Genomic DNA, 22465 nt, shown 5'->3' on the forward strand with positions numbered 1-22465 from the left:
TTAAAACAAAATTTTCCTCATTTTTTATTTATTTATTATTTCATATAAACAACAACGAAGACTGACGATCATGTTATGTTGAATGTGTGTGCGATTAATTTGCATTTTTTGTCTCGTAAAAAAATATCTTCGGACCCCTATTCCGATCAAAGTTTCTCTCTTTTGCCAAGTTTTAATATTTTTCCATGTAAATAAAATTGAAGTAATTCATGTGTGAGTCTTCTCTCAAGTTTCTCTTGTTGTAGCAAAGTAAATAAGTTTAAAGTGTCGTAACATTTGGATGCACTTGAACTCACACTTTGGTCTTTTTCTTCGACGAAATCATCGTAACCCTTCTTCGTTGTAATTAAAAACTGATTTTTTTTGCTGTTATTTGCCCGTTGAAAGCAGTTTTGGCCTAAAAACAAATATTTTGACAAAAAATCAAAGTTTTTAATAAACCGTTGAACTTTTAAATTACACCTTTACGTAATTTCCATGGCGACCATTCAATAAATTTCACAAAGTTGCCATAGAGTCTGTCTTTTGTTTTAACAAGGACGCTTAATTCGCTCTTTTTAGTCGTTTCAAAGAGTTTTTCGAGCAAAGTCATGAACACTGAATGTACTTTGAACCAACTACGAGGCTTAATGCAGCTTCTTCGTACCGACGAGTCAGATTCCTCTTCGGATGACGACGCAATTCTTCCCGCAAAAGACAAACAGAAGCCATTCGGGCCCGGAGACATCAACAAAAAACCCGCTGCCGACACGAAAGACGACAAAAAAGTCGAAATTGTTCCGCCCGCATGTTGCACCAGTATCGAGCCTCAGTCCTTGGATGAATGGGAAGCCAAACAGGCGGAAGACCAAAATATTTTCGATACGCGCCAAGAACCGGAATTCACAATTTCCTACAAGCAAGTTGTCACAACGGAAGATCTTTACTTGGGAATGAGCAACAAAACCCCGTCGACCGCCAGTTGCGAAGACATGATTTTGGAAATAAAGTTACCGGGCGAGACAGCAACGATTGACGAGATGGAATTGACGATTACGGAAAATTTCTTGGATTTTGCCAGTCCGAAAGTTCAAAGCGAAAATCGCACTTCCGCATCCCGTCGATCCGAACAAAGGCAAGGCCACGTACAACGCCGAGTATAATTTACTGAAATTAGTGTTGCGGATGAATCGCGAGCTGGATTTTGTGAATTTCTAAGTTTGCTGAATTATTCATGCAGCGATAGAGTAAATTGTGCAATAAAAAGACGCATTACGAGTGACACAAAGAAACTTGCGTTTGTCTGTTTTTTCGATTGTCTTTCAACATCTTAATTCCTCCCATTTATTTGTCTGCGCGAAAGTTGCATCTTCTTCGTGTTTTTTTTATTCTGGTCAAAGTCGTAAGTCAATTTTTGCACATTTTTATTGTTTTTACAAGAAAACACCTTGTCACAATTGCCGATGATTACTTTTTCCCATGACGATGTGTAATTATTTAACTTTGCAATGAAAAGAAATTGGTTCAATTAAAAAAAAAAACGTTGTAAAATAATAAATAATGAGTCACTTTTTTTTGGCAAACATTTGTGACACATTAAGAGTGACGAAATGTAAGCGAGATAAGGATTTATGATTTAAAGATAAATAATTACGCTTGATTTTTTTTATTAGTAGGTCAGTTACTTATCGTAGCGAAGAAAGAATTGGATTTTTTTTTTTAATTTTTGCATTTTTTTAGGTAGTTTAAAAAAAATAAATGGTAAAAATTTTTACAAAAAAAAAAAATACACAAAAAAAAATAAAAAAAATTAACAATTAAAATTAATAAAAAATTAATTAATAATAAATTATTAGAAATAAAGGTAAAAACATAATTGAATAAAATATATAAATAAATACATAAAATAAAATATTATTTTGAAATAATTTTTTTTTTTATTTATATCATATTTTTTTAATAGTCAGTAAAAAGTTTGAATATTGAAAAAAAAATTTTTGGATTAAAATATATTTTTTAAATAAATTAAAATATACTTTACTTTTTATAAATAGAAATAAATAAAAAAAATGTATTTTACTTGATTTAAAAAAAATCATTTTATTAAAATATTTAATTTATATGTTTTTTTTAACATAAACTTCAAGAGTATTAAAACATGAACAAAAAATAAAAGTGTTGTAAATATAAAAAATTAGCAAAATAAAAAAAATTAAATTAAATTTTATGTCTCTTACTTGAGTCCTTGAATAAATTTTATAATTTATTTTTTTAAGCCCTTAAAAAACAATTAAAAAAAAAAATTAATAAATAATTAAATTTTTTTTTTAAAAAATAACTTATGTTCGCCTCAAAACTTTTAATATTTAATCCTCCAAAAATTAAATCCGATATAAATTTTGGGCAACAGTTTTTAATTAAAGCTTGTAAAATACAGTAACAAAAACCTGAAAGATTAAAAATTAAAAAAAAAAATTTAATAATTCGAAAATATTTTTAACTTTTTTAATTTAAAAAAAATATTATTTATTTAAGTTAACCTTAAAATACTCAAAAAAAAAATAATAAAATAAAAAAACTAATAAATTTTTTAATATAATTTCCATGATAAATTTGTTCAAAAATGTAAAAAATTCAAATAAAATAATTTTTTTATGCAAATTTTTTTTCAAAATTTTAAAAATTTAAAATTATTATATTTTATTTTGGAAATTCAAAATATATAAATTTATAAATTTTAAATTATTTATATAAAATTTTAAAATATATTTTTAATAAATAGTTTTTATTAAATTTTTTTTTTAATTTTAAGTTTTTATAATTTTTCTTGGTAAAATAATTTTATTTCACTTTTAATATTTAATCTAATTCAAAAAATTATTATTGTTAATTAAGTTAACCTTAAAATATTTTTTAAAAAATAAGAAAAAAATAAATTAATATTAATTTTTTTTTAATTTTTTTTTTCCTCAATATAATTTTAATCAAAAATGTTTTAATAAAAGTGTTAAAAGTAAACATATTTTTTAAAATCTATAAAAAACATAAATATTTTTTGATATTTTCTCATAATTCTCATAATAAAAAAATCCATCCCACAAAAATCCAAATAGAAAAAATGATCAAAAGGCGCCACTTTAATCATATACCTTGACAGAACCCGCGATAAATTTGCAACAAAATGTGACTCAACACATCGTGCCACACATTCTTATCTCGATTTCAACGCAAAAACCCAACAAACATCTAAGAGATAACGCACGCAAGTTTGTAACGCAGAGCATTGAGATTTGTTCTTTTTTATCTTAACTCTTTCGCAAACACATGAGACAATCACCCACGCGATCAACTTGTCGAGTTTTTGTCTTTTCACATTGCGAGAGCGAGAAAAAACTGTTCTAGCTGCGAACAAAAGCAAACAGAAAAAAAAAATCATCATCCCACTTCGCACAGCACAAAAATACTAATGAGAAAGACATAAACTAACAGATCAGACAAAGTGAATCCATCCATCTATCCATCCGGTAAGCAGCCAACATACGCAACTTACACATGCAAATACAACAAAAATATTCGCGAGACACGAAACGAGCAGCAGTTTAGTTCTAGACGTCAACCTGAGCGGACAGTATTAATTTTTAGTCTTTGTTGAGTGAAAGATTTCTTTTTTTTATATATAAAATTTATGAATCATTAAATAGATAGGAGATGTGATAGTGAAAAAAAATGAAATGCGAAAATATTTGAAGAATTTCCATACGCACGAGAAGAGATTTTTGGCATGCCCGTCAACGAAATATAACAAATGACAACATAAATTAACGAAAAATTTTGCGTACGTTGAAGATAAATCAGTTTCCTCCACAAATTTTGCATATTAAATAATATCGTAGACAAAATTCTTCGCAAAAAAACGAAAATTCAAATAATTACTCATAAAAAAAAGTGTAAAAAGTGATATAACGACGATACAAAGAAATGAGCGGAAAAAGTTGTCCTTCGAATCGTTTTAGTGTCAATTAAACGACGACCATTAAACTGTGCCATAATTTATCATTTTTTTTAAAAAGCAAAGAAGATAAGAAAATCTCGTTGAAAAAATTTTCTTTTTCGAAAGTGGACAAAAAAAAATAAAAATAGACACCGCACGCAAAAACAACAAGGAAAACATTAATTATATTAGAAAATTAGTTTATAAATAAAGTGCCAGCTGGCTTGGCCCAAGTAATAAACTTACTTTCTGCGTCTGCGAGTAAAAATAAATACAATCGTGCACAGATAACGCGAGAGCTGATAAACACTTTTTGATGGTGAGTAATTATTTTGTGGCAAGAAAGTGAAATGTCGAACAAGTGTTTAGAATTTTTTTTTTTTTTTGCTCATCTGGCATGTTTTTGTGGTCCGTTAACCTAATTTTGCGACGAAAAATTGAAGGAATTTGAATTGACATTGTTTGAGGAATTTGGAAAATTTAACAAAAATTAAAAAGATTTAAAGAGTCAATGTTTAAAAAATTTTAAAACTTAAAAAAATAATAAAAATAAAAAAAAAATTAAAAAAAAAATATTAATTTTAATTTAAAAAATTAAATTTACTTTCAATTTATTGAAGAAATAAATTATTTATTTAAATTTAAAATTATTTTTTTTGTAATTTATTTTTTATTTTCGTTAAATATTGAAAGAAAATTCTTTAAAAATATGAAATTTACAATTAAATTTAATTAATATTTATTTATTATTGGAGACTGATAAAATTCAAAATAAAAGTAAAGATATTGTACTAAAATTAAAAAAATAAAAAAAATATTTTCTTTAAATTTATTAAATATTTAATTTTAATTTAAAAACTAATTTAAATTGTTATTTTTTTTTATTGATTTATTATTATTATTTTTAATTATTATTATTTTTTTTTTTTTTAAATTTATAAAAAAAAATTATACAAATATTATTTTATTTTAATTTAGTTTTTTATTTATATTTAAAATATTAAAATTAAAATATAATTATAATTATTAAATTTATATTATATTTTTTTTATTTTATATTTAAAAAAATATTAAAAATTTTTTTGAGCATATTTTTAAATTATAATTAATTTTTATTTAATTTATTATTTTTATTTTATTTATTTATTTGAATTTTTTAAATTTATTTTACTTTGAAAAATTTTTTAATGAAAAAATAAATATTTAAAAAATAATAATAAAAAAAATTAACAAAAGCACAAAATTAATTACCAAAAAAAAATCATTAAAGTGTAAGAAAAAATCTTTTTTTATCACATCATAAAAATTAATAAAATTACTTGGTAATTCTTTCCCTCATATTACACAAAAAAAAGTATCTTAACATTTCGTTCCTTGAACTCAATTACCATAATTTGTCTGTAAAACAAATCATCTCAAACAAAAAAAAATCTTCAAGTCGACCAACTGTCTGGATCGAACTCGTAAAAAAACAATTTTTGGTCCAAAAACGTCAAACTTCCTCATATTTTATTGCACAATTCAGCTTAACTCGCACAAGCCTCTCCCTAATTGCCGCTTAAATGTGCTTTAATGGTTCCATCAAGTCACAAAAAATTAATCCATCCAAAAAAAGTTTTTTTTTTTTGATCTAAGCTCCAAGTTCAAGTGCGCGATTTTCCAAAACAAGCCGACCAAAGCCATAAATTAAATGTTAAATTTATGGGACATTAAGGAAAAAGGTTTTAAGTCATTTACATTTATTTTATTATTATTAGTTTTTACTTTTAGCGCAAAAAATTGAAAAACATTTATTCGCACGTCGCTCGTCCTACGATTTGTTTGTTTTTAGTTTGGTCACTTTAAAAAAAAAAATAACAAATTTGTCGCTTGTGTAAAATAGAAAAATTTATTAGTTTTATTAGCATAATCGAGCGTTTAGAGTTTAGTTTAGATAAATGGCACTCGCTAACTGGAAATGAATTTTTGGCGAGCGAACGACTTTCTAAATAAGGTCAATTTATCTAAAAAAAAAAATGAAACTAGAAAATAGTTCAGGGTTTTTTTTTTGGAAAGTTGATTTTTTTTAATTTTTGTTTGTTTTTATTTTCAGATCTCAAACAGCTTTTAAGTATTAAGCACAACAAAAAAAAACACAAACACAATGGGAAAAACACTTTTTATCATAATTATCATTCTCACAACTGCCATCACATATTCCAGTACGTGGAAGCGCGATCGAAGACCCCGAATTTACGGAGATCGCATCCAAAATCGACATATTTCGCCGCGGATGCGACGCGTGCAGAACAGAATTATCATGTTACATGACTATTTTCGGACCAAAGTGCGACCCAAAGCTGCCAATATGCTACGAATGGTGAGAAAATTATTACTTTTTGCGATCTGGAGCTGTCATCGGTGCTCGTATTTCCTTTAATTTATACAAAAATGCCGCCCAACCCACAAAATACCACTTCCAGGTGTTCCAAAATTATCTCAATGCAATAAAATTGTTTAAAGTTTTAATCAAAGAGCAATTTAAAGCGCTCATAATTTAACGAGATCACGTTTCGTATCGATTTCTTTGTTTTTTTTTTCAATTTTTTGCAAAAAAAAAAATATTATTGAAAAAAAAAAACAAAAAAAAAATCTTTGGCGATGATGTGTGAGTTCAAGTTTCCATAAATGCCGCACTTTAAAGGTGTGAATTTCACACGATCTTCAAACAATCAATTTGTCAAACGATTTTATGGCTCATTTACTCCTCGGCATGTCGTCTCTTTGTTTCAATTTTAATCGCTCGATATCTCCTTTTTGCAGAATTGGCATCACGGGGCGGCACGTGCAGCGCAAAGGTGGGCCGATCAATGCCTCTTGTTGCAACACGATACCCCCAAAGGGCGTTGGGTCGACAATTTCGGGAGTTGTGGTCAGAACATTTTCGTGTCAACGCAAAAAGTTTCGTGGTAAGTTTTTTCAGTTGTTATGCAAGAGCAGCTCCAATAAATTTATTATGATCATGATTATTAAGTGTTATGAGTCAACGTGTCATGTCAAATCACTTTACGATGTCTCTTAATGTTAAACATTAATTTTTTTTTTAAATTCGCCCACACACCGCCGCGAAAGCGTCACAATGTCTCGCGAGTTTTTGTTCATTCGAATCACGTTTTTTTTTTGTTGCCTTGCAGGTTATTTGCGATGCAAACGTGGTTCATAGAACGCCACAACTTCACATATGGCTCCAATCGGAATCATTTGCACGTCGTTGGACATTATACGCAGATGGTGAATGCCGCAACGCACAAAGTTGGATGCGGATTGACGAGATGCAAGTCGGGCGGGCCACGAGGGAAGCCTTTTTACAATTATGTCTGCAATTATTGCCCGATGTGAGTACGTGAGGGGTCAAGGTTGCTGTTGCCAAGACATGTGTGGTCGTACTTTTGCTACAGAAAAGTGTAATTAACAACAATTAATTACAAAATTATTAAAACATCTGTTTGTTTCGCGCTAATTTTTGTCATACGATGTACAAAAACTCAATTTTTAGCGAAAATTGTATGACTTGCGTGCAAAAAAAATTTTTTTGCCAAAGCTTAAGACAAAAAACTGCGATTTTCTTGCGAAATGTCATAAAATTCACTTGAAAAAGTATCGTCGACACATGTCACACACAAAAATCTGTAATATTTTGACATTTTTTAATTTTTTTTTCGTATTTCTTGTTTCAGTGGCAATCATCCAGACAGACTCGGAACTCCATATATGCGAGGAAAGCCATGTAGCGCGTGCCCCCACGCTTGTTTGTCGAGAGATATAAGGTAAATTCGCGTTTTTTACATTAATTTCCTTGTTTTTATCCTTTTTTATGTTCGTAGACTTTGCACTAATGAATGCAACGCTGCCGATAAGCTATCAAACTGTAAAGAGCTGTATCAGAGGTTCCCCGGATGGCTTTGTAACGAAGTAACGAAGGAAGGATTGGAGCGACATGACAATTGTAAAGCCACTTGTACATGTCGCGGACGAATACACGACTTTAATTGAGACCGTTTGTTAATAAATTTGGAAAAATTCCATCATTTTCCTTTATTTAAGTGTTTTTTCATTTCCAAATCGACGCCGAAATTTTTGTCTTCCATGAAATAATCGTAAAAATCGAGGAATTTTTGACTCCAGGTGTTGATTATGTCAGAGCATTTGTAGTCACCGCCTCCATATTCGACAGGAAGGATGCTCGGAGGCACGAATTTGTGTAAAGATTCTACTTTACTATGGACTTGCATCTAAAAATAATTAAAAAAATTAATTTTTTAACATTTTTTTTGAAAAAAAAAATTTACCAATAAATCTTCTTTGGCGAAAAGTCCTTTGAAAATGTTAAAAATGGTCCCAAAACCCGTTGGAGTGTTGATAAAATGTTGTTCCTTCACGCGAATCGGATTCCCGCCTTGACCCAAAGTCGCAAATTTCTTCAACAAGCTCGGCGTGAATTGAAAGACGTGTTTAAAAGATGCACCTGCCAGATCCAAGATGTAAATCTACACGAAATGATAAGAAATTATCAATAATTTCATAAATTTTCGATAAGATATCGACGCTACCTGGCCCGAGACAGCTGAATTATCGTCTTCAACTGATAAAATATCGAAAACTAGTCCAATTAGTGTCACTACTTCTGCCATTTTGTACTTGCTGGGGTCGTAGGAAGTAAAACGAATCACAACAGTTCTCGGAGCATCGGGAGTTGAAGTCTTCGGAAGCGGCAAAATTATCCTAAAAACGAATTTTTAACAAATTTTCTTTAAAAAATTGAAATTTTCTCACCCTGCTTTCAGCAAATCGTTCAATTTCTGGTCTTTTGTGTTGCGATCGATGAAGAATTCCGGCAGTTGTGTCCTTACAGTGTAAAAACTCTCCAATTTTTCCTTAACTATCTTCATGTCGTACTTGCATCCACGCAAAAATGTCGCAAAAAATTGATCATCTGTGCGTGGTTTGATGTGTGGATTCGCCTCCAACCATTTTCGAATCTCAATGATAGATGAAGTAAGTTTCTCGGGTGTCTCTCCAAAGTCATTGAAGGCTACTTGAGTCAATTCCGGCGGTAAATCACGTACTTTTAGTGCCATTTTTGTAAGTTAGCAAGAAATATTTTGTCAATTGACCGGCTTGTTGCACGAAATCACAAACAAAAATAAAGATGTACACAAGAAATAAGCCGAGAATCAACTGAGCAGCGATCATTGAGTGTCTAACAGGTATTATTTAATTTATTTATGAGCAAAGAAGACACGAAAAATTGAATATGTGTGTGTTTAATAGAAAAAGATAAGATAAAAGTTGAGTGAAATAATGACGTAAAATTATGAGTCAAAGAAAAATTTATAATTTTTATGAAAAAATATTAAAAATCATAATTAATTTTTATTTTAAATTTTTAAAAATTTTTAAATTAAAATTTTAATAAATTTATCGGTTATTTATTTTTATCATTTCAATCATATGTGAATCGGTTCATGCAGACAACCACATGTCTCCAAAAATATTTGTTTGTTTGCGTAAGAATATAAATATTTGAGTACTTTACTATCGCGTGTTTGGTAGTGTTTGTTTAAAATAGTTTGTAGTGGTTAAGTACAGGTAAGATTCACATAAAAAAATACTCAAAATTTGAAAAATATTTTATTTTAATATTAATTCATAAATTTTAAGATTTTACTTTTCTAAATAAATTAAGAAATATTTTGAAGAAAATTTAAAAAAAAATAAATGTGAGAGCGCCCTGTAGTTCATTACTTTTTAAACATTTACCAATACAGTTAAATAAACTATACGCAGCAACATAAGTTTATGTTTTCAAATTTTACGGTACGCATGCAAATATTTGTACCTCAGCACAAGTGGATTAGGTTGTACATTTTTATGATTTTTTTTATTTTTTATTTTTTTTTTTTTATTGAAACAAAAATTCATATGAAGTTTGAAAGAAATTTTTACATTTCAAAATGGACTCTTAATAAAATAAAAATATAAAATATAAAAAAAAATAAAAGTTGAAAAATTAAAAAAAAACATTTAAAATAATATACCTAAAATTAAACATTCATAAACTTTTGCAGAACGCGCTTGGCATGTAGAAAAATAAATAATTTTCGGGATTTTCTTCATGGATGTGTTAGCTACATTAGTTTACTTTATTTTGGCGCAAGATTTGATCAATTATGACCATCAGTAAGGAAGTTATGATCGTTTGAGTAAAAGAAGTCATTTTTATGAATGTGCCCCAACCCTTTCATAAATACATTCATAAACTATACTTTAATTTTTTTGAAATGTGTTTATGGTCTACGATCCTCAGCAGACTTTTTCGTGATATATTTTTTCCAGATATCCTTTCAGATATCTAGATATATTGACATTAGACTTCAAATTATTGACTATTATGAGGGTATGCGAGAACAATGGCGATTCAGATTGTTTTTAGCCTTTTTTGACATCTAAGTCCATTTTTCGTAAAATTTTTTGATTGTAAGTAGTTTTTCTCGAAAAAACTAACAAAATCCTATCAAAAATTTTTTGGATTCATACATTCGCTATGCTGTGCCATGTACGTTATGAATGTACCCCAAAGCAAGATTTTGAAATGACGCTCTGTGTATGTCAAGATGCTTGAATATTTTTCAAAAATTTTTTTTGTAAATTTGTGAAAGACACTTGGCACTAACTATTCAAAATAACATTTCAAAATTATTCATGATTCATAATGGACTTTTACATGATTTCTTAAGTCACAAAAATTAGATCAACGACCCCAAAAAACACATTTTGCCGTTTTTCTCCAAAATGACAGATTTTATCAAAAAAGTGTCTTCTGCGTATTTAAAGCGCATGAAAAACTGCACCTTTCGTAGAACAACATTTTTTGATTCGGCCTTTCTAAATAGGAGAAAAATCGATTTATGAATGTACCCCAGTTATGAATGTGCCCCGTCTTCCCCTATTAATTAAAAATTAAATATAAAAATCAAAAATAAATAACTAACTAAATAAATAAAATAAAAATTAATAATAACTAATAAAAATAACTAAAAATAAAAATTAATTTAATTATGTAATTAAAAAATTTACTTAAAATATTAGAAATATCAAGCATAAACTTATTTTCGAAACAATAAAAGAACAAAATTCAGCAAAATTCTATAGAACTTCTCTTTTTTACTTACAGAAATCTTTCTAAGTAAACCTTGAATAAAATTTTTAATTTCAAAAACTACAAAACATATATCTATAAAAATTTATATATTATAAAATACATAATTACAAATAAGATTATAAAATTATTATTTAAAAAAAAAATAAAATAAAAAATTTTTGAAAAATTTATGAAGAATTTATGCGTAAAGTATTTAAAAATTAGAGCATATTTTATTTCACAAATTATTAACAAATTTAAATTAAATTATTAAAATGTAATTTTAACCAAAATTTGAATAAAAATGATAATTTAAGCCCTATAATTTAGTATTTAAAAAATAAATAAAAATTATATACATGTTATCATGTTATATACAAATTATGTGCATATAATAACTTTTAATTTAGGTATTAAGAATTTCTTAAATGAATAAAAAGCTTAAATAAAAATAAATAAATTAAAAGCAAAATAAAAAAAAATGAATATTAAGAAAAAAATATAAAATTTTTACAAAAATAAATATCTTTCTCTAAAGTCTTTAAAGTAAAAAGACAAAAAAATTGTCACCCTACTGCTCTTCACTCTCCGATATGATACGCAACACAACTATATCACGTCGTTGGTATCTACTACATTCATTCATGATATAAACGTAAATACGGGTCTCGTAAAATAGTCCACTACTTGACACGAAACAAGTTGTATCGGAAAAAAAATATTAAAAAGTAAACGTGTGATATTATTGTTATATTTATCATTTTTTTTTCGTTTCGTTTTATTTTTAATTCAATTTTCTGTTAAAACCTTAAAATAAACTCGTTAAAATTACTTCCGTCACGTTGTAAGACTCAAAAAAAAAGTGTCAACAATGAATTCGGCAACAAAATATATCGCTGGACTCGATATTGGAACAACGAGCGTTCGCTGCTTTATTTACGACGCCAAGACACAAATTCACGGAAGAAGTTCGCGACATGTAAGTACCAATCGACGCGCGAAACAAGAAAAGTGAGAGTGAAATGTGATGTAATTAAATAAAAATAATTTTTTTTTAGATAAACTTATTGTATCCACAACCTGGATATGTTGAAATAAATCCAACAGAATTATTCGAAAGTGTTGTTGCGGTCATCAAAGAAGCTCTCGAAGGTATTTTTTCGGTAAATTAACATATCCGGAAATTTTTATTAAATTAATTCTTTTTTGTTAGATGCCGATTTGAGTGCAGCTGATTTAACGTGCATTGGAATTAGTACGCAACGAAGCTCGTTTATTACTTGGAATCGTCACACGGGGAAGCCGTATCATAATGTAAGATAAGATTTTTTTTTTAATTTTGAATAAAAATTTGGATTACTTGCCTTTTAGATGATCACATGGAAAGATCTACGAGCAGACGCTTTGGTACGAAAATGGAATTCGAGTTATTTCATGAAGGTATGACGACGTTTTTTGGCTTTTGAACCTTGCGCCAGTTGCATGGGGTGATAAAAGTCGAATTCTTATCATAATCTTGATAATTTTTACTTTTGTTTCAATTTTTTAATTAAGTAATTTGTTTTCTATCTTTCGCAATCTTTAGACCATAAACACGGTTGCAAGTGGATTGTACTTCGTTACGCGTCATCCGCGCTTGTTGGCAGGGAAAGCATTGCGTTTCATGAACACGCAAGTAGTAACGAGGCTGGTTTGGTGCATCCGGAACATTAAAGAGCTTGAAGATGGGATGAATAAAGGAGATGCTCTTTTTGGTACTCTTGATTCGTGGCTTTTATATCGATTGAAGTGAGTTTTTGTTCAATTTTAATTATTTTTTTCTAATTTTATTTTTTTTTTAGACAAGGAACTGATGTTTCAAAGCAAGTCGATCACATTTCTGATTTTTCCAGCATTACAACAACGGCTTTTTTTGATCCGTTTACGATGAGCTACTCGAAACCTGTGTTAAAAGTATTTTAAATTTTAAATTTTTTATAAATTTTATTGATTTTTTCCAAATTTATTTCGAAATTTTTATCCCACAAAAAATTTTTTTTTTCAAGAAAAAAAATATAGAAATACTTTTTTATACAAAGTGACAAAATTCAATCAAATTTTAATTATTTTTAATTTTTTTTTTCAAAGATTTTTATAATTAAATTTAATAAATTAAAATTGATGACTGAAGTTAAAGATTAAAATTATAATTATTTAATTAAAAAAATTAATTGACAGTTCAACAAATTTTGAAAAAAAAAATTTTTTTTTTTCTGAAAATATTCTTTTTTTAGAGAAAAAAATTCATGTTGAAATTTTTGAAATTTTAAAATATTTAATTTTTTTTTTAAAAATTTTTTATAGATTTTTGAAAAAAAACCAAAAATAGCAGTTTTTGATAAAATAGAATATTATTTTTTTTTTAATTTACCCGACTGGATTTTTGACTTTTGAAATTTTAAGATAAGAAGTTTAAAATAAATTTGAAGCAATTTATTGAAAATTTTTAAATTTCGCCTTAAAAATAAATTTTAATTTATTTTTTTCAGATTCTCAATATCAGTGAAGCCATGTTACCGACTCCCGTTCCCAACAATTATGACTTTGGTTACATCGACAGCTCTCTCTTCGGACACGAAATCAAAATTGCTACATCAATTTCCGATCAAAGTGGCTCCATGATTGGTCAATGTTGCTTAAATCGTGGCGACGTAAAGATCACTTTGGGCACCGGAGCGTTCTTCAACGCCAACTACGGCGATAAATGCTCGGCATCCGCTTACGGAATGTATCCCGTCGTCGGTTGGGGTCTCGAAGACAAAGTCACGTACTTTATTGAAGGCGCTTCGAACGATTGCGGCACCGTAATTGAATGGGCATTATCCACTGGTTTAATTGACGACGTCAAAACATCGTCAGATATCGCGGAATCTGTACCCGACACGGATGGCGTTTACTTCATGAACGCTTTTACGGGTCTCGGAGCTCCCTTTATGGATGGCAGAGCTGCTTGCGGCTTCATTGGACTAAAACCGTCAACGACAAAGGCGCATATGGTACGTGCCTTGCTCGAAAGTATCGCGTATCGAGCAGCTTTGTTGTATTACTGCTGTTTGGAGGAGACATCGTTGCGATTTACGGCGTTGCGTGTGGATGGAGGCGTTTCTCGGAATAATTTTGTGTGTCAAATGATCGCAGATCTCATAAGACTGAATGTTGAACGTGCTGCCAATCCGGAAATGACAATGTTGGGTACGGTTTTCCTTGCGGGCTTGAACGAAGGCATCTACAAGAACAAAGAAGAGTTGCATCAACTGAACAAAATTGACGTGACGTTCAAACCGAGACCGGAATTTGTGAAAAAAGCAGCTGCTGGGCTCGCGCAATTCCGGGAAGCGGGAAAAAGATTCGGAAATTGGTACAAAGAAGGCAATTCTTCGTAGTTTTTCGAAGAAAAATCGGTATTTAAGTGATAAAATTTGATATTTAGGGCAATATTTAGCTGTAAGTAGGTGAAAGAAATCTAAAATGACTCAAAAACCCAAGTGAGAGAACAATCATCAACAAGAAAAAAAAAGACAAATTACGATAATTTAAATTCTTTATAAAGTCAAAACTTTTTTTTCACAAAAAAAATCACGTTTTGACTAAAAATGTACTTAAAACCAATTAAAAACTCCTAAAAAAATCTATATTTGCATAAAAAATTCATTTTTAACTTTTACCCAACTTTTCTTTCTCCAAAACCATCGAAGGAGGCTGCCATCCCCCGAACCGTTCTTCAAGCAATTTCGCCGCCGCAAAGCAAAGTCGATCCTGAAATCGCCCAGCGATCACTTGAATCCCTATCGGAAGTCCTTTTTTGTTTAATCCCATCGGAATGGAAGTCGCTGGCAGATTAAAAACTGAAGCCAGTAACACAAACTGAAGCGCTGCTGTAGAAGTCGTTGAACTAAAATGCCGATAAGCAGCAGTTGGAAAGGTAGGTAATACCAAAATCGTATTTGGCTTCAAAAAATTCTCAATTTCATTTTTTAGGCATTCAAGTCGCTTTTCGTACACTTTTTTCTTGTCTTTCGGGTACAAACGCTCGTTTCGCAGGAAAAATTGCGAATTTATCGCGAACAAGGTGTGATTTGACTTCCGACATGCCCATTTGACGTATTCTTTGAAACAAGCTCCTTGCGGGATTTCGGATTTTTCGATCATAGTTGAGTTGTCGATGCCCATGATATGCGAGAAAAGTGTCTCAAACATGCCGTCGAAGCACAAATCGGCTTCTTCGATGTCGGCGCCAGCGTTTGAAAATGCATTTCTGGCATTTTTGAGCGATTCAAGGACTTCTGGGTCGAAATTGAGGTCTTCTGATGACTTGCTGAATTGAGTACAGTAGAGAACTTTTATTTTTTCAAAGTTGACTTCTTCATGCAATTTTAGTAATTTTGCGTTTTCAGTTCCACACATCACTTCAAGTACGATAGGTAAGTCCTTTGCATATCGCGTCATTGGTCCAAATGTCAAAATTTCTTGCGCGGCTTTATCCGGAAAGAGCAAAGTAGGTCCTGTGAGTGAAATTAAAGGTCGACTCGGGCGATGACCAAATACGCCACAAAACATCGCCGGTAAGCGACATGATCCAATAAAATCTGTTCCAATGCCAAAAAGTGATGCAGCTGATGCTATCAAAGCTGCTTCTCCGCCCGAACTGCCTCCGGGACTGCGAACTGTGTTATAAGGGTTAACCGTTCGTCCCACGATTTTATTTTGCGTCTCCCAACTCAAACACCATTCCGGCACGTTTGTCACACACAAAGGAATCGCTCCAGCAGCACGTAAATTTTGGATCGCAAGTCCCTCTTTTCGACATTTGACATTTTTTCGCGACAAAACTCCCACAGATTGCGACATTCCGTGCACTCCGATGCTCTCTTTCACCGTAAAAGGCACTCCGAGTAGCGGAAAATTCTTTTTCAGCGTTTCCCGGTCCAACGTTTGACACATCCGATCGGCGGTGCGTGCTTCTTCGATTGCCGCAGCGAATCTCTCGTCCATCACAGCTTTCAGAATTGGGTCAACTTGAAGAATTCGAGCGATGTAGGCGACAACAACAGCTACCGAAGTCACGCGTTGCTCACGAATGCGTTCCGCCAACTCGTGAAGAGGCAACAAAAGTAACGAATCATCGATTGGCGGTAAGAATTTCCGATTTCTTTGTCGTAAATGAACAAATGGTAAAATACAATTGCCAGAATATTTGGAGAGAGTTAAGGTGAATTGCAGCGGTGATATGTTGAGTAACGGCATTTTTTTGTGATTTTTCTTTTAAGCGACTTCTTGTGAAGAGACATTAAAGAAGACTGAATGCATTATGCTGTTCCGAATGATATTTTGCGAAAAAAAAAATAAAAATTACCTTCGAAAAAGAGGATGAACTCGCACCGCAGAAATTTATCGGATACAAAATATCGAGAATCAATGTCATGACCGTTTATTTAAATTTCGCTTTTTTCGTACGTTTTAGTTTGAAAAGACCTTAATATTGAATTCGCATCGAAAGTTGATTCAAATTAACAAGAAGCCGGAAAAAATCATAAAAAAATTAAATTTTTATTTTATTTTATTTTTTTTTATTTTTAATTTTTTTTTAACAATTCAAATTAAGGAGAAAAAAATAAAGAAAAAATTATTCAAAAATATTTTTAATAAAAAAATAAACTTTTATTGTAATTTAATTTTTTTAAGATTTTTTTTTTTATTTTTTTTAGAAATAAATTAATATGTAAAACCTTTAAAAAATTATTAAAATGAAATAAAATATTAAAAAAAAATAAATTTAAAAAAAAAATATTTAAATTATAAATACTTTAATTATATAAAAAAAATTTATTATTGAGAATTATTTATTTTATTTTATTATTTTTTTAAGTTTTAAATAATAATTTTTTTCAATAAAAAATTTAAAAAAAAAAATTAAAATTTCAATAAAATATTTTTTTTTTATAAATTTTTTTTTATAAAAAAAAATTAAAATAAAATAAAAAAAAAAACAAAAAAATATCTTTACCGAAATCAAAACAAAAACAAACTTGTAATACTAACGGATATTTTAATCATGCAAAAAAGTGGGCCAAAACGAGTTATGACCAAAATTATACAGTTATTTACAGACAAAAACAAACTCTCCTTGCGAAATATATACATAAGTTTCGGATGTAAATTTTTTTAAAAACCTTTCTTTGTGCAAAAAATGTCACATGATACAAACCGGTATATTCAGAGGCGGATTTACCTTAATTACCAATAATCTTACAATTCTTATACAAATATCGCTCAAAAAGTTCTTTTGTGGTCAAAAAATTCCAATTCTTTGACAAATTTCGTTAAAAAATCCTTCTGTAGTCAAAAAATATCAATTCTTAAACAAATTTCGCTTAAAAAGTTAATTTTTTGTCAAAAAACCTCCAATTATAAAACAAATTGTGTTTAAAAAGAACTTTTATCTTAAAAAAACTTCAAGTTCTTAAACAAATTTCGTTAAAAAAGTTCTTTTGACAATATTTTAGAGGTTAAAAAAATATTTTTTGATCATAAATTGAATTTTATTTACAAAAATTAAAGATAAATTAAAATTATTTGATTAAAATAAGTCAAAAACACGTTATCTGCCCTTTGCCATTATAAACTCTAAATTTGTTCTTTCAACGTTTTCTTGATTTTCTTGTCCATGGTCTTTTAAATGTTCCTTTACAATTATTTGTGGTTGTTCTGAGTTAAGAGAAACGATATTTTCTGTTTGAGCTTTTATCTCTTCAAGCGCAAAGTCGATGTCTTTTGGCTCTGGATCGAATCCGCAAATCACGAAACGTAAAACGATTTTATTCTGCCATGTTGCCGGTACCATATACAATTTTTTCGACTCATTCAGGTTGTTAAGAAGCTTTTGTGTGCGTTCACAAGGACCTTTCATGCGGAAAATCACAAGTCCAAAATTGGCGGGAAAAATAATTTCGTATCGCGGATCCTTTAAAAGCTTTTTTTCGAAGACTTCAGCGAGTTTGATGTGTTTTCTAAGCTTCTCACGTATCTTTTCCGCCCCGTAAGTCCTCAAAGTGAACCAAACTTTGAGTGCTTTGAACCTCCTACCGAGCGCGATTTGGTAATGACGATAGTCCGGTGCGACATTTTGCTGCTGATATTGATGCATGAGATAAATCCGATCGACGTTGAACGATTCCACGGTGTCATTGACATTTTTGAACCACATTCCGGAGCAATCGGAATTCACGAGCATCATTTTGTGCAAATTATAGTTGAGAGAATCGGCTTTTTCAATACCTTGCATGAGATGACGATACTCCGGCAAGCAAAAAAACGAACCAGCATATGCGGCGTCAATATGGAGCCAGACATTAAATTCGTTGCAAACATCCCCGATGGCATCGATGTTGTCAAAAGCGCACGTTCCTGTTGTTCCCATCGTCCCAATGCAGATGCACGGAATTAAGCCACGTGCGATATCTTCCTCAATCGCTTTTTGTAACGTTTCTCCCTGCAAAACGCAATTTTCGTCAGCTGGCAAGAGACGCAAAGTGATTGCTCCCAAAATGCCGCCTTTTTCGACGCAACTGTTGCTTTGGTCACTCGAATATGCCACAAGTTTTGCACGAATTTCGCCTTCCGTTAAATGAGGGAAGGAGCTTTTGAGTCGACGAACTGCCGTTTCGCGTGCCGTTAAAATAGCAACAAGGACACATTCACTCGCAGACCCTTGAATGACGCCTCCGCCGTTGCCTGGACCGCAATTCAGGAAAGATTCCGGCAAATTTATGAACTTTCCGAGCCAATTCATCATGATGACTTCTAATTCGGTGCATGCTGGACTACAAATCTGCGAAAAAATAAGAGGTAAGGTCATTAAATTTAATTATTTCACTTAATTTCGCATGATTTTTTTTATAAAAAGGAGCAAAAAAAATTTTTTTTTTTTCAATTTTTTGCTGATTTTTTAACGTTTTTGAATAATTTTTACATTTGACATATTTTAATTTTCATTTTTTTAAAATTTTAAGTCAAAATTGAAAGAAAATTGAATTAAAATTTCCTAAAAAAAAATTATATCTTTAAGAAAAAATTCACGTGGTTTGAAAATATTGAAAATATAATAGTGTTTTTTTTTTTGATCACGTGGTTTAAAAAAATTCGGAAAATGTGTTAATTTTTTTTCAATTTTTTTGACGTTTTTAACTTATTTTTTTACTAAATTAAATTAATTTTCGTTTTAAATTAAATTAATTTTAATTTTTAAGTTTTATGCAAAATTGAAGAAAAGTTGAGCTAAATTTTCTTAAAAAAATTTATTTTTTGTTAATTATTTTTTAAGACGGGGCACGTTTTTAAAATTATTTTTCTCCTATTTAGAAAGGCCGAATCAAAAAATGTTGTTCTTCTAAAGGTGCAGTTTTTCATTTGCTTTAAATACACAGAAGACACTTTTTTGAAATTAATTTTAATTTTCGTTATTTTCAAATTTTAATTCAAAATTGAAGGAAAGTTGAACTAATTTTTTTTTTAAAAAAGCATATTTTAAAAAAAAAAATTTTTGATCACGTGTTTTAAAAAAAATTCGTAAGGTGTTAACTTTATTATTTTTTTAATTTTAATTTTTTTAATTTTTTTTTTTATTTATTATTTTTAAATTGAGTTCTTTTTCTTTTGCGCCAAAATATAATTCGAAGAAAATCCCGAAAATTATGTTTTGTTAATTTTTTTAATATAAAAATTATTTTAGAAGTTGAAAACTTCAAAAATTTTTTTTTTTATATTTTTTTTAATATATTTTTTTTTTTATTTTTAAATCTTTTTTTTTATATAATTTAAATATTAACTATCAATTTTTATCGTTTTTCAATCAAAAAGTACCAAAAATTGTCAAAATTTTAAATTTTTGACTAAAAATTTTTATTATTTTCCCTGATTTTTTTTCTTTTTGCAAAATCGGTAGGAAGATTAAAAAACCAAATTAAATGTCATAAAAAATGCTGTAACGAATCGCACGTGACCACAAAATATTCAAAAAAATCATAAATTTATGCAAAAAATCGTCTTTTATAGCGAAAAAATTTAAGATATTTGAACTATTATCAAATTTCTTATGGATTTGGGTTAAATTTTTTTAATCACTTTCACTGTCTTTCCTCGTTTCATTTGATAATAAGCCATTTTATTAACTTCCAGTTTTCGCGTTCGCACGTTGGCTGATGAATGATGACATAACGATGAAATTTCGCGCAACTTACCCAACTGAAGCCCACAACGCCGAGTCCTGCTGCCATTATTTCGCCCACAATTGAGGGATATGACGTTTGTGTGGGATAATAAGCGTGAAAATTGGGCGACTGCCAATGTGTGATGCCTGGCATGATGAATTTATTTAAATCTTCCATGACGTCTTTCCAGTTTTCGGATCCTTCGGGCATTTCATTGGGCAATAATTGATGTAAATATCCCGGTTCAACGGAAGGTAAGACTTGTTGATCTCGTACATTGTCCAAATAATCGGCAACAAAGTCAATTGCTGCCCTTGCAAACTCTCGAAATTCTTGAGAGTTCATTGTATTGAATTTTTTTAATGACTTTGACTTTTTTTCTATTTTTTAGACGATGTTTCAAATCCGAGAGATACTGATAGACTAAATCCTTTTTTGAAGATTTACCGCATCTTTATCGAAAAATTTTTTGAGTTATCTTCAAATTATTTAAATTAATTTCCAATATCGCTTAGCAATTAATGGAAGCAGTCGGAAGCAAAGGAAAAGAGAGAATAACAAAAAAATGCAGACATTACGTCACAATTTCGCCAAAAAATCATCAATTTCTCGACGCAAAAAATCGAAAACTAATCAGTGTTAGTTCGGCAATGTTTGAGTTTACATCGATCGGTCCCACAAAAGTCGATTGTGACGGTTGTCACGACTTCGTTTACGTCTCGTACAACAAAACGGATGCCTCGCAGCTCGATATGGAAGGAAATAACAACAACAGAATCGTTTTAATTGAGAAATATGCCAAAATTGCGCAAAAAATTAAGGATATGGAGGTTTACGACGACGACATTTGGGTTGTATCGTTCCCCAAATCGGGCACAACTTGGACAATGGAGATGACATGGTTGCTAAATAACGATTTAAACTACAAAATGGCGCGAGATGTTGAATTATCGCATCGTGTTCCCATGTTGGAGTGAGTTTTCATTCAAAAATATTTAAATTTTATCTAAAAAATATTTTTTTCATCAGAATTAGTGGCGTTTTGAACTTATTTCCCGAAGGCTCGGCAGATACAGTGATCAACATGCGGCGCCCACGACACATTAAAACGCATTTGAATGTCGCATTGTTGCCCGATAAACTTTGGACGAGCAAAGCGAAAGTTTTTTATGTCGCGCGTAACCCGAAAGATTGTATCGTCTCGTATTTTCATCATTCGCGACACATTACCGGATATCACGGGTCAATGGATGACTTTGTAGAGACATTTTTGCAAGATAAGGTCCTTTACACGCCATATTTCGAACATATTCAAGCTTTTTGGAATTTGCGCCATAAACCGAACATCATGATGTTCATGTACGAAGACATGCAAGCAGATCTTCTGAGTATTTTGAGGAAAATTAGCGAGTTTCTTGGCAAAAATTACACTGACAAGCAATTAATTGAGCTGAAGGAGCATTTATCAGCAGATAAAATGAGAAGTATTTCTTGAAAAAAATATTTTTTTTAATAAAAATCTTAATTTTTTTTATTTTTAACAGAAAATCCTTCATGCAACAACGACGTTTTCCTCTCGGAAGCGCAAAAACGAAACAATCCAGTGAACGACGGGACTTATACCTTCATTCGCAAAGCAAAAGTCGGCGGATACAAGGAGGAATTGAGTCAACATTTTATTGAACGAATCGACAAATGGACCGAGGAATCTCTTAAATTTACTGATTTTCGTTTCAAATGTTAAAAATTATTTAAAAAAAATAATTCAAAATTAAATTTTAAAAATAAAAAAAAATATTTTATTAAAAAAATGAAATAAAAAGACAAATTTTTAATTTTTTTTATTTATTTTTACGCAATTTTTCCGTTTTTTTATTTATTTATTTAATTTTTAAAGTTTTTCTTTATAGTCACATCTTTACTTTGCTTCTTCTTGAATCTTATTCATAATTTTTTTTCTGTTTAATATATAATAATATAATAAAAATTATTTACTTTTCTCTCATAGTCATAATTTTATCATTTGATGATGCTATTTACAACTTAAATACTTTACTATAATTTTTTATT

General features: G+C 29.9%; 7 protein-coding genes across 7 annotated transcripts; 4 read left to right on the top strand and 3 right to left on the bottom strand.

Moving 5' to 3' along the window:
* Nucleotides 1-590: 590 nt before the first annotated feature.
* On the top strand, nt 591-1197 carry LOC134828492 (dynein axonemal assembly factor 6). The gene is given in 2 exon segments (XM_063841472.1): nt 591-1052; nt 1054-1197. Coding segments are annotated over 2 exon segments (606 nt in total).
* A 2421-nt stretch (nt 1198-3618) lies between these two features.
* On the top strand, nt 3619-8073 carry LOC134830555 (cysteine-rich venom protein-like). The gene is made up of 6 exons (XM_063844073.1): nt 3619-4289; nt 6063-6329; nt 6773-6918; nt 7144-7344; nt 7687-7776; nt 7834-8073. The coding sequence occupies exons 2-6, from the start codon at nt 6114-6116 to the stop codon at nt 8000-8002; spliced, it is 822 nt and encodes a 273-aa protein (XP_063700143.1). The 5' UTR covers nt 3619-4289; nt 6063-6113; the 3' UTR covers nt 8003-8073.
* Nucleotides 8012-9220, bottom strand: LOC134830554 (retinol-binding protein pinta-like). Its single transcript, XM_063844072.1, has 4 exons — nt 8783-9220; nt 8560-8731; nt 8299-8496; nt 8012-8241 (listed from the first exon to the last, which is right to left on the bottom strand). Exons 1-4 carry the CDS (start codon nt 9085-9087, stop codon nt 8035-8037), a joined length of 882 nt encoding a protein of 293 aa, XP_063700142.1. The 5' UTR covers nt 9088-9220; the 3' UTR covers nt 8012-8034.
* Nucleotides 9221-11847: 2627 nt separating this feature from the next.
* On the top strand, nt 11848-14823 carry LOC134830661 (putative glycerol kinase 5). The gene is made up of 7 exons (XM_063844213.1): nt 11848-12129; nt 12209-12302; nt 12364-12464; nt 12522-12590; nt 12736-12938; nt 12992-13103; nt 13679-14823. Exons 1-7 carry the CDS (start codon nt 12022-12024, stop codon nt 14570-14572), a joined length of 1581 nt encoding a protein of 526 aa, XP_063700283.1. The 5' UTR covers nt 11848-12021; the 3' UTR covers nt 14573-14823.
* Nucleotides 14824-14843: 20 nt separating this feature from the next.
* On the bottom strand, nt 14844-16433 carry LOC134828493 (fatty-acid amide hydrolase 2-A-like). The gene has a single exon (XM_063841473.1). It carries the CDS (start codon nt 16431-16433, stop codon nt 14844-14846), a length of 1590 nt encoding a protein of 529 aa, XP_063697543.1.
* Nucleotides 16434-17787: 1354 nt separating this feature from the next.
* Nucleotides 17788-20740, bottom strand: LOC134828494 (3,4-dihydroxyphenylacetaldehyde synthase 2). The gene is made up of 2 exons (XM_063841474.1): nt 20426-20740; nt 17788-19017 (listed from the first exon to the last, which is right to left on the bottom strand). The coding sequence occupies exons 1-2, from the start codon at nt 20738-20740 to the stop codon at nt 17788-17790; spliced, it is 1545 nt and encodes a 514-aa protein (XP_063697544.1).
* A 305-nt stretch (nt 20741-21045) lies between these two features.
* LOC134828496 (luciferin sulfotransferase-like) lies at nt 21046-22139 on the top strand. The gene is made up of 3 exons (XM_063841475.1): nt 21046-21368; nt 21425-21879; nt 21940-22139. The coding sequence occupies exons 1-3, from the start codon at nt 21046-21048 to the stop codon at nt 22137-22139; spliced, it is 978 nt and encodes a 325-aa protein (XP_063697545.1).
* Nucleotides 22140-22465: the final 326 nt, after the last annotated feature.

This window comes from Culicoides brevitarsis, chromosome 2 (assembly GCF_036172545.1).
Source record: "Culicoides brevitarsis isolate CSIRO-B50_1 chromosome 2, AGI_CSIRO_Cbre_v1, whole genome shotgun sequence".
In the NCBI taxonomy this organism is placed as follows: Eukaryota; Metazoa; Arthropoda; class Insecta; order Diptera; family Ceratopogonidae; genus Culicoides; species Culicoides brevitarsis.

Coding starts and splice junctions, on each gene's coding strand:
- LOC134830554 (XM_063844072.1), bottom strand. CDS start 9,087: ATGGCACTAAAAGTACGTGATTTACCGCCGGAATTGACTCAAGTAGCC. Junction 8,732..8,782: donor AACGATTTGCTGAAAGCAGG/GTGAGAAAATTT, acceptor ATTCGTTTTTAG/GATAATTTTGCCGCTTCCGA. Junction 8,497..8,559: donor ATTCAGCTGTCTCGGGCCAG/GTAGCGTCGATA, acceptor CATTTCGTGTAG/ATTTACATCTTGGATCTGGC.
- LOC134828496 (XM_063841475.1), top strand. CDS start 21,046: ATGTTTGAGTTTACATCGATCGGTCCCACAAAAGTCGATTGTGACGGT. Junction 21,369..21,424: donor CATCGTGTTCCCATGTTGGA/GTGAGTTTTCAT, acceptor TTTTTTCATCAG/AATTAGTGGCGTTTTGAACT. Junction 21,880..21,939: donor ATCAGCAGATAAAATGAGAA/GTATTTCTTGAA, acceptor TATTTTTAACAG/AAAATCCTTCATGCAACAAC.
- LOC134830555 (XM_063844073.1), top strand. CDS start 6,114: ATGGGAAAAACACTTTTTATCATAATTATCATTCTCACAACTGCCATC. Junction 6,919..7,143: donor TCAACGCAAAAAGTTTCGTG/GTAAGTTTTTTC, acceptor GTTGCCTTGCAG/GTTATTTGCGATGCAAACGT. Junction 7,345..7,686: donor GTCTGCAATTATTGCCCGAT/GTGAGTACGTGA, acceptor TTCTTGTTTCAG/TGGCAATCATCCAGACAGAC.
- LOC134830661 (XM_063844213.1), top strand. CDS start 12,022: ATGAATTCGGCAACAAAATATATCGCTGGACTCGATATTGGAACAACG. Junction 12,465..12,521: donor CGGGGAAGCCGTATCATAAT/GTAAGATAAGAT, acceptor CTTGCCTTTTAG/ATGATCACATGGAAAGATCT. Junction 13,104..13,678: donor ACTCGAAACCTGTGTTAAAA/GTATTTTAAATT, acceptor TATTTTTTTCAG/ATTCTCAATATCAGTGAAGC.
- LOC134828494 (XM_063841474.1), bottom strand. CDS start 20,740: ATGAACTCTCAAGAATTTCGAGAGTTTGCAAGGGCAGCAATTGACTTT. Junction 19,018..20,425: donor GCGTTGTGGGCTTCAGTTGG/GTAAGTTGCGCG, acceptor ATTTTTTCGCAG/ATTTGTAGTCCAGCATGCAC.
- LOC134828493 (XM_063841473.1), bottom strand. CDS start 16,433: ATGCCGTTACTCAACATATCACCGCTGCAATTCACCTTAACTCTCTCC.